This window comes from Bombina bombina, chromosome 3, assembly GCF_027579735.1.
Source record: "Bombina bombina isolate aBomBom1 chromosome 3, aBomBom1.pri, whole genome shotgun sequence".
NCBI lineage: Eukaryota > Metazoa > Chordata > Amphibia > Anura > Bombinatoridae > Bombina > Bombina bombina.
Genome location: NC_069501.1, coordinates 1002168071 through 1002188930, shown reverse-complemented (window position 1 = coordinate 1002188930; position 20860 = coordinate 1002168071). Strand labels below are relative to the sequence as shown.

Sequence of the window (20860 nt, the reverse complement as noted above, 5' to 3'; positions counted from 1 at the left end):
ATAATTACAATAGAGCACAGGTCTTAGCAGATCATCAATAAAGTCCATCTGTAATGGATTGTATATTTCACTCTCATTTAGAAAACCTTTCACAGTGGCCAAACCAGCTTCATAGGGAATGGAAGTGTAAAGATTTACTACAGCCAAATAAAAGATAAACCATCTTTCTTCTATTTCAACCTCTGCTAGTTTTACTAAAAAATCATTAGTATCCTTAATAAAGGACCTTTGTTGTTTAACAATAGGGAAAATAATTTTATCTAAGAAAGTGCATACATTGGAAAATACAGATTCTGTGCAGGCTACAATAGGCAGCCCTGGTGGAAAGGACACATTTTTATGGACCTTGCGCAATATATAAAAAATTGGTGTTATTGGGAATTTATTCCATAGAAAATCATATACTTGTTTAGAAATAACATTATGCTCAACTGCCCTATCTAAGATCAATTTCAACTCTTTCTGTATCTCTGTTAGGAGATTGTGATCTAGAATGTCATATACTCCTCCATCTGAGAGTTGCTTTAGGATCTCCTGTATATAATATTGGGTGTCTAATACCACTATGGCTCGGCCCTTATCGGCACTTTTTATAGTGATATCTTTATTATTCCTTAATGACAAAATAGCCTCATGTTCCTCCCTAGTTAAATTATGTTGTTTCCTATAAGGATTAAGATTAATTTTTTTCATTAAATCAGTGACATCCTTTTGCACAAATTTCACAAAGGTTTCTACACCTGAATTACTAGTGGGAGGTATATATGAGGATTTTTTATACAGATTCAAAGTTTTCAAATCAAATAGCCCAGTTTGCAGTGCCCTTTCATTTATTGTATTATGCTCAACTACTTTGTTAACATTACTACCAGGGGTAGTAATACCCTACCCTAGTAATACTAGGGGTATTAGAATTAGGCAGTCCGGTTACCTTTACTTCCTCATGCCTCGCCGGTATATCCCTCCTCATTGTTGTCTCAGCATTTGCAGATATTGGTTCCAGGAGCTCCACGTATTCATCCTCTGCTCTTTTTGGGGAGCAGTGCTTCCACCCTCCCCCTCGGTGTCTCCTTCAGAGCCGGAATCTAAAATTCTCTCCCTGGATGATAAGCCTTCACCTGCTCTATCCTGATCGATGGACGCTCCTTGTGGTCTCCTCCAGCGTGGGCCGTCTCGTGACTCACGAGATCGTGACTTGTAGTCATGTGACCAATTGTACACCCGATGATTGGTGTAGTCAATCTTGACGATACTGCAGTAACAATGTATCCACTTCATCTTTAGTGGCATTTAGCATCTCCATAGTGTATTTTGTTGTTGAAGTGGATCTAAATAAGGAATATGAGAGAACAAAAAGAAAGTTGATTTCTCTGGAGCTACATTCCGTTACACTCGCAGAATATTACAGGATCAAAAGAATTCCTAGAGGCTTAAGGGTAAAACTAAGACCCACTATACTGGCTAACAACGAATTGTACAAAACTCGCTTTGAGAGCATACTCTAAATGTTCCTTCGACTTAATCGTACTAATGGTTGAGTGCCTACAAATAGAAATTGATAAGCAGAAAGGTCTAGTATTGGAAGTGGAGCAGGGGATGGAAACAAAATACACTATGGAGATGCTAAAATCCACTAAAGATGAAGTGGATACATTGTTACTGCAGTATTGTCAAGATCTCGAAGAGAGAAAGAAGTCAAAATTTGGGAGAGAAGAGCTCGACTACACTAATCATCGGGTGTACAAATGGTCACGTGACTACACGTCACAATCTTGTGAGTTACGAGATGGCCCACGCTGGAGGAGACTGCAAGGAGCATCCATCGATCAGGATAGAGCAGGTGAAGGCTCATCATCCGGGGAGAGTTTTTTAGATTCCGGCTTGGAAGGAGACACCGGAGGGGAGGGCGGAAGCACCGCCCCCAAAAAAGAGCAGAGGATAAATACGCAGAGCTCCTGTAACCAATATCGGCAAATGCTGAGACAACAACGAGGAGGGAGATACCGGCAAGGCATGAGGAAGTAAAGGTAACCGGACTGCCTAATTCTAATACCCCTACACCCGAAGAAGAAAATCTGGTTATTAACATTTCTAAACATATTCTATCTAATACGGAGCACAGACTCTTGATGAAAGGACTTTCTTTTTGTCCCGCAAAAGACTGTGATGAATTTTAAATCGATAAGGATCTGTATAGATTTTTTAGGATGTTAAGATTAAAAGCTATGTATGGTGGTAGTAATGTTAACAAAGTAGTTGACATAATACAATAAATGAAAGGGCACTACAAACTTGGCTATTTGATTGGAAAACTTTGAATCTGTAAAAAAAATCCTCATATATACCTCCCACTAGTAATTCAGGTATAGAAACCTTTGTGAAATCTGTGCAAAAGGATGTTACTGATTTAATGAAAAAAATTAATCTTAATCCTTATAGGAAACAACATAATTTAACTAGGGAGGAACATGAGGCTATTTTGTGATTAAGGAATAATAAAGATATCACTATAAAAAGTGCCGACAAGGGAGGAGCCATAGTGGTATTAGACACCCAATATTATATACAGGAGATCCTACAGCAACTCTCAGATAGAGGAGTATACAAAATTTTAGATCACAATCCCCTAACAGAGATACAGAAAGAGTTGAAATTGATCTTAGATAGGGCAGTTGAGCATAATGTTATTTCTAAACAAGTATATGATTTTCTATGGAATAAATTCCCAATAACACCAATTTTTTATACATTGCCCAAGGTCCATAAAAAAAATTATTTTCCACCAGGGCGGCCTATTGTAGCCTACACAGTATCTGTATTTTCCAATGTATCCACATTCTTGGATAAAAAATTTTTCCCTATTGTTAAACAACAAAGGTCCTTTATTAAGGATACTAATGATTTTTTAGTAAAACTAGCAGAGGTTGAAATAGATGAAACATGGTTTATCTTTTCTTTGGATGTAGTAAATCTTTACACTTCCATTCCCCATGAAGCTGGTTTAGCCACTGTGAAAGGTTTTCTAAACAAGAGTGAAATATACAATCCATTACAGATGGACTTTATTGATGATATGCTAAGACCTGTGCTCTATTGTAATTATTTTCTTTTTCAAGATACGTACTATATGCAAAAACGAGGTACAGCTATGGGCTCCAATGTGGCCCCTTCATATGCCAATTTGTTTATGAGTGGCTTCAAAAATAAGTTTGTGTATAACAATCAGTCATTCATTAGCTGTTGTAAGCTCTGGCTAAGGTATATAGATGATATTTGTGGCATATGGGGGGGGGCACATTGGAGTCCTTATTACAATTTGTAGAAGATATCAATACATCTATGATAGGCATTAGATTCACACTCACATATTCTGAACAGGAGGTTAGTTTCTTGGACACTATGATATATAAGCAAGGTACTAAATCGAACACTGATCTTTATACTAAGCCTACTGATAAGAACACCTTGCTTAGATTTGAGTGTTTCCATCCAGATACAGTTTTTAAATCTATACCTAGGAGCCAGTTGTTACGCACTAAGAGGATTGTCAGGGATCAAGAAAGATTACCAGATAGATTAAGATCTATGGTTAATACATTTGAACAAATAGGCTACCCTAAAGAGATAATTGCAAATAGCATTAAGGATCTTGATAGGAAGAAGGTTCAGAGTAAGAATAATAACAGTAGATTCGTATTTGCCACAGAGTTCAGTGATAGAAGCAAGGATATTTTCCGGATAGTGAGAAAACATTGGCTCCTACTATCAAAATATAATCCAGAAGTGTAATCCTTCAAATTGCCCCCTATGCCATCGTATCGACGGGTAAAAAACCTTATGGATAATTTGGTCAAAGCAGATGTGGGTACTACTAAACCATTAAATATCAATTATCTAACTACACCTAATAAGGGTTGATATCCATGCCTACATTGTGCCCAATGCAATTCTATCATTAAATAAAAATTCCTAGCACAAAATGATAAAAGAAAACAACTTACCATTAAATGCCTATATACACGCCAAACTGATTATGTAATTTACCTTCTTAAGTCCCCATGTGGGTTATGTTATTTTGGTGAGACCACCCAGGCTGCCAGGGATAGATTCAGTCAACATAAAGCATCTATTAAGTCAAAGGATATGTCTTTACCAGTTTCTGCACACTTCGCACAGATGGGGCATACGGTTAGTCAGCTCCGATTTCAAGTATTTTATCATATTCCCATACATAGGAGAGGGGGTAATAGGGAATTAAAATTGAGACAAAAAGAAGTCTGGTGGATCAAACGTTTGAACACATTACACCCCCTGAATAGAGATTATGATCTATATTTGTTTTTATAGTTTATTTGTTGGGTATATATAGTCTGGTGCCACTAGAGGTCACTGTCTAATGAGATTCTTTAGAAACCTGGATAGGTATGAGTTAATCCAATTAGTAACATAAGCTGGAATCTGATTGGCCCAGATACCCTATTCAAAGTGTATGTTCAGTTGTTTTTAACTATGCATGATTAAGGACCATGTAGGTCTGAAACATCGCTACTTTTAAGGTTGTGATATCCAAATAAAGAAAGAATTTTTCACCTTTAAACAAAACGTCTGTATTGTGGTGCTGTCACACTTGATGCATTGACTATATATATAAATAACCCAATCATGCATGCAATGTTTTGACTTTTCTAATGGATTGGAATGGGGTTCAATATCTTAATATAAATTCTTAGATATTGCAGATTATAAAGGTATTCACTATTTATTGAATATAAGTCACTGGCCTTAAAACACAGTTGAATAAAAATGTAAAATCATATTTAAAATGAAATCCTTTTTATTTTGGTTAAATATTAAGCAAAACATGACAGTATTTTTACAATGTTACTTTGAATATTGTTACTAGATTATTAATACAATATACATCTGTAATATTATAGAAGCACATGATGTCTCTATTAGATATATTTGGGGTAAATGTGTGTTTAGTGTGTGCAATATGTAGTTCAATTATTATCTACCTTTTTTTTTACTTTGTTGCACTTTTGAAGTTCATGAAACAGTACTTTTTGTTTTAACATGTCTTTGACATATTATTAGGCTATATGTCTGTTAGGAATAAAACGTTTTAGACTGTGCATTATTTTAAAAGAAAAATACCCTATGGCCAGAATAGCACTTTTTATAAATACAAAGTTAATGTAGTGTTTGATTTCTATATGACCAAGTGTAACGCAAACAACATTCCCACATACCTGTGTATGATCACTGCTTACAAATTATGACTCTGCTCTTCATCAAACACTTTTCATCTTTATTTAATTCTGATTTTAAGTGCCAGAGTCACTCATAGAAGCATATAAACATTTTATCAGTACATTTATTTCTCAAGATACAGTCACTGGAGCTGTACACAACAATCAAGCTAAGACCCAAGTAGTGGCCTGTAAAGCTATATAAGAACACATAGCTTTTTCTACTGCTAATACCTCTTAGTACACATACAGGTATGATACTGGCCATAGCTGGCATGTCCCATTCTTCCTTTGTGAATGCCAGTAAAGTACTATGGATTATTTAATATTCTTTTTTTTTTTTTCATTATAAATGCATAAAATTAAATTTGTGGTACTACATTTTAGATTGCATTTATTTGTCTAACAATGATTTCTTTTAATTTTACTAGTCATTTCGATCTTTCCTCTAGATTTTTACATTTATCCAAATACCTTTTTCATTATTGTTGCTTAACGTAATTTAATCTCACTGTATTATATGTTCTTTCTCATAAAAAGAAACCTTAGACCTTTTTTGGTTGTATTCTGTTAATTTTGTTAAAGAATGTAACAGTTATGAATTATGTCCCATTCGTGAGAATCATTATACCATGTGACCATTTTAGCTCCCAACACCAAATTGTCTCTACTCACCGTTAAAATAAATTCAAGTTATTTACTTCCCTATATATAGGCATTAGTACACATTGGCCCAGATTAATAGACACAAATAAGGTTTCTGAGTGGCCTCATTGTAACATAATGTTTAAAATGAATTGAGCATCATTTAGTTCGCTCCCTGCCATTAACATCTAGATCAGCAAGATGTGCCCAGCACGTTACTCAAAGTGATGCAGTATAAATGTAAAAAGCTGAAAAAAAAAGATCAAATGAATATCTCTATGTAAAAAAATAAAGATATCTTAACTCAAAATGTTCCAGATAACCACATCCCTTTGTTATGAAAACAGTTGCTTGTCCTAGCACTTGCAGGGAATGTGGATTTTTCTTTTTGTTGAGATTCTGGAGCCAATTAATAACTATGGACTACATGTACAAATCAGTAAGAGCTGCTCCGGAGCCTTTGCGGGCAGGTCTGCAAATGCGAGTCTGCTTCCCGCAATGTAAGAAGCAGCAGAAGTGGCGAAGAGAAATTACAGAAAGCTCGCTCTCTGTGATTGACAGTCCCTTCACTTACACAATTAGTTGTGCAAATGAAGGGGTGGGCATTACACACTCATCAGAGTGTGTAATGATACATACGGGTCAGTGGGCAAGCAGTTCCACTCCCCCTATGCCCACCTTTTAATACATGATCTATGATTTTACATCTTCAGAAGGTGTATTCAGCAGGAGCAGCAAGGACAATTAAGTTTTACTTGGCTAGTGGAAACATTTTGGATTAAACAAATATATTAAGCTTAGCTTTAAACATGGCTATGTCTTCCTTTAAAAGAGAACACTACTATCTGGACTGCATCTGAACTTTAAAAATGCTGCACAGTACAAAAGGACTAAACATCTGTTGTGAGCTAAAGATGTATTTTTATGTTCAATAAATTAATAGAAATACAACCCATCTGTTTGATTGGTGTGTATCTACAATACAGTATAATGTGTATTATATGTGAGTTTGGGTTAGTTATGATTATATGTGTACCACACGTGTGTTTTACTTGTGTGAACATTTCAGTGGTGATATATTGTGTATCTTTAGTAGATTATGATGCCTTTTAATGGACCAACAAAATCAAGTTTTTTTTATTCCACAGGTCTCTTCTTCAGGTGTAGTGGTGATATATTATGAAACAATAGTTTGTTTTATTTAAATGTAATTTAAAACCATAATGGAGCAAACATATTCTAGTTATGGCTAACAAATGCTTGTACCCTAAATTTGAAGGGATAGAAATATCAACACTGAAATGTGATTTCAGTATCAAATAGAAGCATTTTTGCAATATACTTCCTTTATCAGAAATTCTTCTAGTAAAAGTTATCACTGTTATCACTTTGGGGTGTTGGTGAGTATCTTACAGCGCTAATAAGAAAATGACCTCTAGCTCCTAAACAGAGTGGGTCCCTAGCTACCCACAGATGCGTAGATACAACAAAGGGGAAGCTGTAGGAGCGCCTAATCAAAGGCAAGGTCCAAGGAAAATATTACTAAGATTAAAAATTAAGATAGGGAATGTATATTCAATACCAATATAATTAAAACTATCTTTGAAAATATCTTTAAATTTTTTTATAACAAACAAAACACAAGGTATATTACAAAGTGGTGCATGGATCCATGGCTTAACAATTGTTCATAAAAATGGTTAAAAGCAAATGTTCCTAAAATATAAATTTCTAAAATATGACAGTCAACTAAGACAAGTATGATTAGAGTGGCAATAAAACATATAGTCACTGCTCTCAGCTAGAAAATAAAGTATATAATAATGTACAGATACCAAGAAAATCAAAATAAAGTTAAAAGCAAAATACAAAAAAAATAAATAATAAATATAAAAAATAGTACAGTGATTGATAATAGTGTCTCAGTGTCTCAGTTCTCCTCCTGAGTGTGAAAAAGAGTCAAATCCACAATGTTGTTGCTGTGTCCAAGAATCCAAGTGAAACTTTTTTTTTGTGTGATATTTATGAAAATACAAAATGATCCAAAAAGTGAAAACATTTGAAAAAATATATGAAAAAATATATATGAAAAATATATAAAAAAATCCTTGGACCTTGCCTTTGATTAGGCGCTCCTACAGCTTCCCCACTGTTATCACTTTGCTTGTTCAGAGGGGCGGCTGTGGTGTGTATTATATCTGTGAAGATTTAATTTGTGTTGTAAAAGTCACTGCTGACTCTTTGAGAAGGTTTGGTGTTTGAATATTGGTGTACGAGCACTCACAGCATATATGCATATGTCGCCAAAAAACAGTAAAAAATGTTTCCTAGAAGCATTGTTGCAATTGGAAGTATATTGTAAAAAATGCTTCGATTTGAAACTGAACTGTGCGGATGTACATTTACATTTTGACCTTTCTATCCCTTTAAAATATAGCATTCCTTCTCCAGGATAAAAGCATCCCATTTGCTATTAATATAATTTCATAATATTTTATTTATAAGTAAGTTGAGGTGTAATGTGGCATAGAATACAGTGCACCGCAGTACATGTAACATTTATACATAATAGATATCAGTTAGCAATGAGCTAGGAGATGAGTGAAATGGCAAAAGCAGGGGGGAAAAAGCACCCATTGAGACAGTCATGAGTCTCTCTATAGATTTAGCTTGTTTTTGAGAATTTTCATTTATAACTTTATCATGTCTAAAGTGTTTTCTTTTTGTTTTTACTTTAATTGTAACAGATTATTTTGTCTTTATGCAGATCCCAAGGAGTTCTCTTCTCTGCCATTGAAAAGTAAGAGATTTAGGTCAAAGTTTTACCTATTCAAATACATTTTCCATAAAATGCCTGAACACCCATCTGATTTAGGAGACCTTTCCATGATTTACATTCTGTATTATTTCATTCATTCTTCATTGGTTAAAGGGATATGAAACCCATATTTTTTTCTTTCATGATTCAGATTGAGCACACTATTTAAAACAAGTTTACAATTTACTTCTATTATCAAATTTGCTTAATTCTCTTGGTATCCTTTGCTGAAGAAGCAGCAATACGCTACTGAGAGCTAATTAAACATATCTAGTCAGCCAATGAGAAGAGACAAATGTGTGTAGCCATCGATCACCAGCTTGGTCCTAGTAGTCTACGTATTTTTTCAAGAAAGGATACCAAGAGCAATGTACATTTTTAAAATTGCATGATCTATTTAGATAGATTTTCCTATCCCTTTAAAGTCCATTCAATTCCATTTTAATACAACTAAATATGTTGCAGTAAAACGGTGCTATAGATTTCTGAAAATTTCTAATAATAGTTTAACAATTTATTTAAACTCTAAGGCCTAGATTTGGAGTTCGGCGGTAGCCGTCAAAACCAGCGTTAGAGGCTCCTAACGCTGGTTTTGGCCGCCCGCTGGTATTTGGAGTCAGTGATTAAAGGGTCTAACGCTCACTTTTCAGCCGCGACTTTTCCATACCGCAGATCCCCCTACGCCATTTGCGTATCCTATCTTTTCAATGGGATCTTTCTAACGCCGGTATTTAGAGTCGTTTCTGAAGTGAGCGTTAGAGCTCTAACGACAAAATTCCAGCCGCCTGAAAATAGCAGGAGTTAAGAGCTTTCTGGCTAACGCCGGTTCATAAAGCTCTTAACTACTGTACCCTAAAGTACACTAACACCCATAAACTACCTATGTACCCCTAAACCGAGCTCCCCCCACATCGCCGCCACTCGATTAAAATTTTTAACCCCTAATCTGCCGACCGCCACCTACGTTATACTTATGTACCCCTAATCTGCTGCCCCTAACCCCGCCGACCCCTGTATTACATTTATTAACCCCTAACCTGCCCCCCTCAACGTCGCCGACACCTGCCTACACTTATTAACCCCTAATCTGCCGACCGCCACCTACGTTATCCCTATGTACCCCTAATCTGCTGCCCCTAACACCGCCGACCCCTATATTATATTTATTAACCCCTAATCTGCCCCCCTCAACGTCGCCGACACCTGCCTACACTTATTAACCCCTAATCTGCCGAGCGGACCTGAGCGCTACTATAATAAAGTTATTAACCCCTAACCCGCCTCACTAACCCTATAATAAATAGTATTAACCCCCTAATCTGCCCTCCCTAACATCGCCGACACCTAACTTCAATTATTAACCCCTAATCTGACGACCGGAGCTCACCGCTATTCTAATAAATTGATTAACCCCTAAAGCTAAGTCTAACCCTAACACTAACACCCCCCTAACTTAAATATAATTTACATCTAACGAAATAAATTAACTCTTATTAAATAAATTATTCCTATTTAAAGATAAATACTTATCTGTAAAATAAATCCTAATATAGCTACAATATAAATTATAATTATATTATAGCTATTTTAGGATTACTATTTATTTTACAGGCAACTTGGTATTTATTTTAACTAGGTACAATAGCTATTAAATAGTTAAGAACTATTTAATAGTTACCACCCACATACCCCTAATCTAACCCAAACCCCGCTTAAATAAACCTAACACTAAGCCCCTGAAGATCTTCCTACCTTGTCTTCACCATACCAGGTTCACCGATCCGTCCTGGCTCCAACATCTTCATCCAACCCAAGCGGGGGTTGGCGATCCATCATCCGGTGCTGAAGAGGTCCAGAAGAGGCTCCAAAGTCTTCCTCCTATCCGGCAAGAAGAGGACATCCGGACCGGCAAACATCTTCTCCAAGCGGCATCTTCGATCTTCTTCCATCCGGTGCGGAGCGGGTCCATCTTGAAGCAGGCGACGCGGATCCATCCTCTTCTTCCGTTGTCTCCCGACTAATGACGGTTCCTTTAAGGGACGTCATCCAAGATGGCGTCCCTCGAATTCCGATTGGCTGATAGGATTCTATCAGCCAATCGGAATTAAGGTAGGAATTTTCTGATTGGCTGATGGAATCAGCCAATCAGAATCAAGTTCAATCCGATTGGCTGATCCAATCAGCCAATCAGATTGAGCTCGCATTCTATTGGCTGATCGGAACAGCCAATAGAATGCGAGCTCAATCTGATTGGCTGATTGGATCAGCCAATCGGATTGAACTTGATTCTGATTGGCTGATTCCATCAGCCAATCAGAAAATTCCTACCTTAATTCCGATTGGCTGATAGAATCCTATCAGCCAATCGGAATTCGAGGGACGCCATCTTGTATGACGTCCCTTAAAGGAACCGTCATTAGTCGGGAGACAACGGAAGAAGAGGATGGATCCGCGTCGCCTGCTTCAAGATGGACCCGCTCCGCACCGGATGGAAGAAGATCGAAGATGCCGCTTGGAGAAGATGTTTGCCGGTCCGGATGTCTCTTGCCGGATAGGAGGAAGACTTTGGAGCCTCTTCTGGACCTCTTCAGCACCGGATGATGAATCGCCAACCCCCACTTGGGTTGGATGAAGATGTTGGAGCCAGGACGGATCGGTGAACCTGGTATGGTGAAGACAAGGTAGGAAGATCTTCAGGGGCTTAGTGTTAGGTTTATTTAAGGGGGGTTTGGGTTAGATTAGGGGTATGTGGGTGGTGGGTTGTAATGTTGGGGGGGGGGGGTATTGTATTTATTCTTTTACAGGCAAAAGAGCTGAAATTCTTGGGGCATGCCCCGCAAAGGGCCCTGTTCAGGGCTGGTAAGGTAAAAGAGCTTGTAACTTTTTTAATTTAGAATAGGGTAGGGAATTTTTTATTTTGGGGGGCTTTGTTATTTTATTAGGGGGCTTAGAGTAGGTGTAATTAGTTTAAAATTGTTGTAATATTTTTCTTATGTTTGTAAATATTTTTTTATTTTTTGTAACTTAGTTCTTTTTTATTTTTTGTACTTTAGCTAGTTTATGTAATTGTATTTATTTGTAGGAATTGTGTTTAATTAATTTATTGATAGTGTAGTGTTAGGTTAATTGTAGGTAATTGTAGGTAGTTTATTTAATTATTTTATTGATTGGGTAGTGTTAGGTTTAATTATATCTTAGGTTAGGATTTATTTTACAGGTAAATTTGTTATTATTTTAACTAGGTAACTATTTAATAGCTATTGTACCTAGTTAAAATAAATACCAAGTTGCCTGTAAAATAAATATTAATCCTAAAATAGCTATAATATAATTATAATTTATATTGTAGCTATATTAGGATTTATTTTACAGGTAAGTATTTATCTTTAAATAGGAATAATTTATTTAATAAGAGTTAATTTATTTCGTTAGATGTAAATTATATTTAAGTTAGGGGGGTGTTAGTGTTAGGGTTAGACTTAGCTTTAGGGGTTAATCAATTTATTAGAATAGCGGTGAGCTCCGGTCGTCAGATTAGGGGTTAATAATTGAAGTTAGGTGTCGGCGATGTTAGGGAGGGCAGATTAGGGGTTAATACTATTTATGATAGGGTTAGTGAGGCGGATTAGGGGTTAATAACTTTATTATAGTAGCGCTCAGGTCCGCTCGGCAGATTAGGGGTTAATAAGTGTAGGCAGGTGTCGGCGACGTTGAGGGGGGCAGATTAGGGGTTAATAAATATAATATAGGGGTCGGCGATGTTAGGGCAGCAGATTAGGGGTACATAGGGATAACGTAGGTTGCGGCGGTTTACGGAGCGGCAGATTAGGGGTTAATAATAATATGCAGGGGTCAGCGATAGCGGGGGCAGCAGATTAGGGGTTAATAAGTGTAAGGTTAGGGGCGTTTAGACTCGGGGTACATGTTAGAGTGTTAGGTGCAGACGTAGGAAGTGTTTCCCCATAGGAAACAATGGGGCTGCGTTAGGAGCTGAACGCTGCTTTTTTGCAGGTGTTAGGTTTTTTTTCAGCTCGAACAGTCCCATTGTTTCCTATGGGGGAATCGTGCACGAGCACGTTTTTGAGGCTGGCCGCGTCCGTAAGCAACTCTGGTATCGAGAGTTGCATTTGCGGTAAAAATGCTCTACGCTCCTTTTTTGGAGCCTAACGCAGCATTTGTTTGAACTCTCGATACCAGAGTTAATTTTATGGTGCGGCCAGAAAAAAGCCCGCGGAGCGTTAACAGCCCTTTTACCGCCAAACTCCAAATCTAGGCCTAAGTCTAGCAAACCAATAAATACCTTAAGTCTTCTATAACAATATTGTTTTAGATTACATTGCACTGCCTTCATTTTATATGCCTTTGTTAAATGTTTATTAAAGGGACAGTCTACTCTTGAATTTTTATTGTTTAAAAGATTTTCCCTTTATTATTTATTCCCCAGTTTTGCATAACCAATACGTTTATATTAATTACCTTGTATTTAAGTCTCTGCAGACAGCCCCCTTATTTCATTTCTTTTGACAGACTTGCATTTTAGTCAGTTAGTGCTGACTATAGGTAACTCCACGGGAGTGAGCACAATGTTCTATATGGCACACAAGAACTAGCATAAAAAACTGTCAAAATGCACTGAGATAAGAGGTGGTCTTCAAAGGCTTAGAAATTAGCATATGAGCCTACCTAGGTTTAGCTTTCAACAAGGAAACCAAGAGAACAAAGCAAATTTGATGGTTGTTTAAAATTGCATGCCCTATCTGAATCATGAAAGTTTAATTTTGACTAGAAACTCCCTTTAATTTTCATCTGCGCATATAAGAAATATAAGCCTTTTTTTGTCAGTCAATAAGTTTGTAAAGGGCTAGATTACGAGTGGAGTGGTTAACTCCGCTAGAAGTAAGCTTTTTGCACATATTGGGTAGCACCTGTATAACAAGTTGAAAGTAAAACGCTTTTGCATGAGCATTAACCCAGAGAGCGCAGAATGTCAAACTTAGAATATTGCAAACGCTATAACATATTCACATAGACTTCAATGGAGTGCGAAAAGTGGGGAAAAAAACCCGAGATGTAATAGTAATATTTCACATTCCAACGTTCTTCACATTGCAGAATATGTTCTATTTATTCATAAATATATTTTTATATATATGTGTGTATATATATATATATATATATATATATATATATATATATATATATATACACTCACCGGCCACTTTATTAGGTACACCTTGCTAGTACCAGGTTTAACCCCTTTTTGCCTTGATAACTCCCCTTTTGACATGATAGAATTACGCAGTTGCTGCAGATTTGTTGGCTGCACATCCATGAGACGAATCTCCCATTCCACCACATCCCAAAAGTGCTCTATTGGATGGAGATCTGGTGGCTGTGGAGGCCATTGGAGTACAGTGAACTCATTGTCATGTTCAAGAAACCAGTTTGAGATGATTTGAGCTTTGTGACATGGTGCATTATCCTGCTGGTAGTAGCCATCAGAAGATGGGTACACTGTAGTCATAAAGAGATGGACATGGTCAGCAACAATACTCAGGTAGGACATGGCATTTAAACGAAGCTCAATTGGTAGTAAGGGGCCCAAAGTGTGCCAAACAATATCCCCCACACCATTATAACCACCACCACCAGCAGGAAAAGTTGATACAAGGCAGGTTGGATCCATGCTTTCATGTTGTTTACACCAAATTCTGACCCTACCATCTGAATGTTACAGCTGAAATCGAGACTCATCAGACCAGGCAACGTTTTTTCCAATCTTCTATTGTCCAATTTTGGTGAGCCTGTGTGAATTGTAGCCTCAGTTTCCTGTTCTTAGCTGACAGGAGTGGCACCCAGTGTGGTCTTCTGCTGCTGTAGCCCATCTGCTTCAAGGTTCGATGTGTTGTGCATTTAGAATTGGTATTCTGCATACCTTGGTTGTAATGAGTGGTTATTTGAATTACTGTTGCCTTACTATCATCTCAAACCAGTCTGCCCATTCGACTCTGACCTCTGACATCAACAAAGCATTTTCCTCCACACAACTGCCGCTCACTGGATATTCTCTTTTTTCGGACCATTCTCTGTAAACCCTAGAGATGGTTGTGCGTGAAAATCTCAGTAGATCAGCAGTTTTTTAAATAATCAGACCAGCCCGTCTGGCACCAACAACCAAGTCACTTAAATTCCCTTTCTTCCCCATTCTGATGCTTGATTTGAACGTCAGCAAGTTGTCTTCACCACGTCTAGATGCCTAAAGTCATTGAGTTGCTGCCATGGGAATAACTGATTAGCAATTTGTGTTACCAAGCAATTGAACAGGTGTACCTAATAAAGTGGCCAGTGAGTGTATATATGTGTGATTGGTTTTGATAAAATATATATCTATACCTATATATTTATGATTGTGCATAATTCTTTCCCGCCTCAACTACTGCAACTCCATCCTCTCTGGTCTCCCAAGCATGTCCCCTAGCTCCTTTACAATCCATAATGAATACCTCTGTCAGACTCATCTTTCTTACACAATGCTCTTCATCTGCTGCACCTCTCTGCCAATCCCTTCACTTGCCTCCTACATAGTTGTGTAATGATATCACTGGAAACAAGTAGCAGCAGGGACTTCCTTATTACTAAAGCTGCTGGTGGAGAGATTTGAATCATCTCAGCCTCCAGAACACTTACAGAGACACATGGAAGGAATTCCCCTCTTTGAAATGAGGAGTCTAGCCCTCATCTAATATTCAGGTGATCACCCAGGTCATGGTGGTCACGTGTCTTAATTATGCCCTTAAGTGTGCAATATTTGAATCAGGACCCATTTAAATACCAATCTCCCCAAAAAAGCACAAAGACATCTAAGACCCCACTCTGGAAAAAGGCTCCTGTTTAATATTGGATCCCTATCCCTTAATTAAGGAGTCCCTTTCCCCTTAAAGAAAGCATACAACACACACTAGGGGTCAACTTTCTAGGTTGTTTTCAGCTAACCACAATGGCAACAGTGGTCACTCAAAACAACCATAGGTATATGGATCATTATCGGGTGTAAGGTATCCCATATGTTTCCCCCCTAAATACATAAAAGAAGCATAATACTTTTTTTTTTTTTTAAATCAGCAAACATCCTCTTTCAAATAAGTGCTCCAGGGTCTTTTTAGCTGCCAGTTGGTTGTCATAACATTGACAATGTCTTACAAAATTGGTTCTATTTTGAGGGTCCTGTTAATATTTAAGAAGCCTTCATTTGTTATTCAAAATATAAATAGATCCTAAGACTCTTCATTTACAAGAGTACCTATATAACTGTTATTTGATTATGATGGTAATAATGATCATTTGGCAGCAACTTTTAGCCCCATTTTGTTGTTTAGCTGAAGTTAGGGCTCACAGATCCATGTTTCTTTGAACTAATAAAAAAAATTACATAAATCAAAATTAACAGGTAAACTAGGTGAGTGTAAAATATCAAGATCACACTCAACCCCCAGTCATTTTTTAGGGGTAACTACACGGTCTCGGGGAGGGGGAGGCATTACAGACCCCATATCAGGCGGGCGGGGTATCAGACACAGACCCCCCAGACGACCACGACAGAGGACATAATTGTCAATTTGAGTACACATACCTTGACTGATACTGAACGCAAAGTACTCAATAAAGGTTTATCTTTTGTACCGAGCACTTCAGTTTCTGAATTTGATCTCAAATTAGACCTTTACAAACTGAATAGATCCCTTAAGATTAAAGAATTTTTTCAAAACAAAGATTCGCCTTCACAAAAATCACACATTGAACTTAAATGCAAAGTATCCAGTTCTTTTGAACCCAGTAACAGCAGTCCAAGTACCAAAACATTCTTAAGGTTGATCACCCAGGACTTGGAAACAGCCAGAAAAGATACATTATGGAAACATAATCTCTCAAGAGATGAATTAAAGGCCATTCAAACCCTTCAGCATGACTCCTCTATAGTCATAAGGCCCGCCGACAAGGGCGGGGCCATTGTTCTTTTAGACTACAGTGACTATAGAGAGGACATCCTGAAACAATTGTCAGACACTCAGACATATAAATTGTTGACTTCAGACCCCACTACATCATTTAAAACACAACTTGATAAATTGATTGAATTGGGATTTGAACAGGGGTACATAACTGAGCACATTCGTGACTTTTGTATTACCACATACCCTAAGATACCCATCTTATATTCAATCCCCAAAATTCATAAAACATTAGACCACCCACCGGGCCGTCCTATTGTGTCAGCTAGGGAGTCACTCACCCAGCCTGTAGCACAATATGTGGACGTACTTTTACAGCCTGTGGTGAAGGAAACACGGTCTTATGTGATGGACACGAATGATTTCATTCGTAAAATACGGACTGTTGACATCCAGCCAGACGATTTACTCGTCACTCTGGATGTCAACAGTCTGTATACCATCATACCTCATCTTGATGGACTTAAAGCCATACAAGAGCATCTCACGGGTAACCCCCTGTATGAGGGTCCGCCAGTAGAATTTCTATTGTCCCTCATTGAATTTTGCCTGTTTAAAAACTATTTTCGATTTGAAAATAGTTTCTATTTGCAAACTGCTGGCACAGCCATGGGTTCCTCCATGGCCCCCTCATACGCCAACATTTATATGTCACAATTTGAAAACATGTATCTGTGGAACACGCCGAATGTATCCATCATCTGTTACTACAGATACATAGATGACATTTTCTTGGTGTGGCGAGGGGGCCTGGAGGAACTCCATAAATGGTTTGATGTGTTTAATAACACTACCAACAACGTGAAGTTCAAGATGACAGTGGATACCATATCCATTCATTTCTTGGACTTGACAGTTTTCAAGGATTCCAACAAATTAGGAACCACATTATATCATAAACCCACCGACCGCAACTCCATACTAAGGGCAGATAGTTGCCATCCTCCAGCCCTATTAAAAGGCATAGTAAAATCACAATGCATAAGAACAATGCGCAACAATTCTAATCCTGAAGCTGGGGTCTCCCAATTGAAAGGAGTGGGCGAGAGGTTCCAGAACAGGGGCTACAAGATCCCGATAATACAGGACGCCATGGAATCCGTTTCAAGACTAACACAGACGGAATTGATCATTCCCAAACCCAAAAGGGATGCTAGTGACAAGCTCATTATGTCTACCACTTTTACTCCAGAGACAAAAAATATTGGCCAGATCCTCCGACAGCACTGGCCAATTATGTCTTTGGATCCAAAACTCACATTTACTCAGAATCTACGACCTATGGTTGGGTTTAAGAGGGGAACCAATCTTAAAGATCTTCTGGTGAAAACGGATCGCAAACAAAGCTATTCGACCATTAAGAAGAGGAATATAAAAGGCTCCTATCGTTGTTTGGGCTGCACAACGTGCAATGGCCTAGTGGGTACTAAAGTGTTCCATCACCCACACACCAATCGAACATTTTCTATCCGACACTCCATAACGTGTACCACCACTCACGTTATATACTTATTGTTTTGTCCATGTTCCTGCTTCTACATAGGGAAGACCTCTGGCACACTTCGTGAGCGTATGGCCAATCACCGCCACGCTATAAGGACAGCCCTTAAAAATGGTGACTCTGAACAGCCAGTGGCGCGACATTGCGCTAAGAAGGCACACTCTGTGTCCTCCATCCGCTATATCCTAATAGACCACATACCCCCATTGGATCGGGGGGGAGACCGGAACAAGCAACTCTTGAAACGAGAGGCCCAGTGGATGTTCAGATTAGGCACAATACAGCCAGGTGGCCTGAACACTATGCCGGACTTTAAGAGCATTATATGATCAACAACTGGGGTGCTACATACTTGGGGTAGGCCAGGTGGACATTGTGGCTCCGTTTTGGCCCACATTCCACTCTCCCCTAGATGTAGGGGAAGGTGTTGTGTGCCTAACGGCATGGTTTAGGGGGGGACATCTGTCTCCACCTTCTCCGTGGAAGTCTTGTCCGCCGGGAGCCATTACCCACTGCTTTAATATGCACCACCAGTCTTAAAAATGGACATAAAAAATGATTTCACCCACTTGAATAAATCCCAAAGGTGGACAGTATCCACATGAGCTTTATGTCCTTTTGACCATTACCATAATTTCCTCTTTTTGCTGATTCTCGTTTGTTTTATAATTGTGTTTGAGGATAGAGTTTGAAAATAAGGTTCTTTTTTTTTTCTTACACGATCTTGTGCATAGCCATTTACATCTACATATGGCCGATATAAGCCACAATCCTTTAAATGGCCAAATCGAAGGCATATAAAAATGGTGCCCCAGCGTTATAACAGCACAGCCCTACGATACTACATATATTGTATATATTGCTTTCTCTATACAGGTATACCCCGCTCATACAGCGGGTTAGGGACCGGAGCCCCGCTGTAAAGTGAAAACCGCCTTAAAGTGAAACAAGGCAGTTTTAGCTTTCTTTTCTCTTGCCAGTGTGTTTAATAACTTGAAAACATGTTTGAACTAACATATATTAGGTGTGCAATAGAGCTACGTTTAGTTTAACACTAGCACAGCACAGTATTCAATTAGTATTTAATAAATACTGCACCTGTAAAATAGTGACAATTACTGTAGTCAAGTTTGCCAGACTATAGCACTGAGACACAGATTGCATTGTAATGCTGTAAACAGAGTGAACTGCGCATAACAAAATGGCGCCAGTCACTTTTCTCGCAATCTCACGATGATTACAGCACTGTTTCAAAATCCTTGGAGGTTGAACTTCAGCTCCACAAAGCGATGTATTAGCGAAGCGCTGTAAAGTGAAGCGCTGTAAAGTGAGGTATACCTGTATACTGTTCCCATTTGATGTATCTATTTGCTTGCACATACATTGTAGCAGCGCACATGCTAATTGTCATCCTGCTTCAATATACAGGTGATACACTGTAAGACAACAGCACCCATATCTGCAATATTGTATTTGCTTCTCATTTACAATTCGCCACTCTAATCACCTATACTGTTATACGGTCCAACATTTCAACATTTTAATTTTTTAATTTTTTAATTTTTCAAGTTTTCAATATGCGATATGATCGTATACAGTTTAATAGTACGTTATTTCTGACACTAAGAAAATAGTGGTCCCATACAGCTGGCACGTAATTATAAACTTCACATAAGTTGTGACACTTTCGGATAAACCGGATTGTATATGATCACCATGGTAACTGTCTCCATGCCGACTGGACGCAGTAACATTTGACACCACATATTAATCACAAAATTGTATAGGCACTTACGATAATGTGGCACATTTTGTTTTAACAAGTCTCTACATTAGTATGTCACCCTAACATGTTTAAAATTGTATAGTGTATAATTTCATACTAACTTTATATTCGTTGATCTAATCCGTAAACCGGAAGTGAGGCAATACAACTTCCGGTTTCGGATAACACTGTGGAACGCAAGATGCGTTCCAATTTCAAAAAAATTGGCGCACTTTTCCTTTGGAGACACTCAGGTTGATGTGATGTAATTGATATGTAACACTATAAATGAGTTGAATTTGTTTTGTTTTGCATGCTGATGAAGGGGTTGTGAACCCCGAAAACGTTCCATTAAATTGGTTTCTTTTGCAAAAAGTCCTGAGAGTGCATTCTCTTGCTTTCTATATATATATATATATATATATATATATATATATATATATATAGTTATCTTCTCTACAGGGTGATTTTGGTTCAACTACCCAATATTATCAAAAGGATGAAAAATAACAAAAAAAGCTTAGCAAGGGAAACCGTTTGGGTCCTTATACTAGTGGGATAATACAATTCTGATACTACAATCTTATTTAAAATTGTGTTAATAAACCTCTATAGTTCAATATTTTCAATATTTAACAGAATAAAAACTATTTGGTCTTATTTGGTCCTAGAACTAGCATGATCATATAATTCTGGTGATAAAACTATACACAATAAACTGTAAATAATCTGCAAAATAATATATAGAGTGCTAATGGGACACTTAAGCTATAAAGAACAGGCTAGAAGTGAGTACACATAGGCAGGCCACATATACTATGTAAAAATGTATAAAGAGCAATACAATCATTTGTCAACAACTATATTTCA

The 20860-nt window shown here is 37.8% G+C and overlaps 1 protein-coding gene across 1 annotated transcript in view; it reads left to right on the top strand.

The window, feature by feature from the left end:
- Positions 1-20860, top strand: part of TAC3 (tachykinin precursor 3) — a 73300-nt gene that overhangs the window by 26860 nt on the left and 25580 nt on the right. The window contains exon 3 of the mRNA XM_053705515.1: positions 8665-8697. Coding sequence (XP_053561490.1) covers positions 8665-8697 — 33 coding nt within the window. The remainder of the gene's footprint in view (positions 1-8664; positions 8698-20860) is intronic.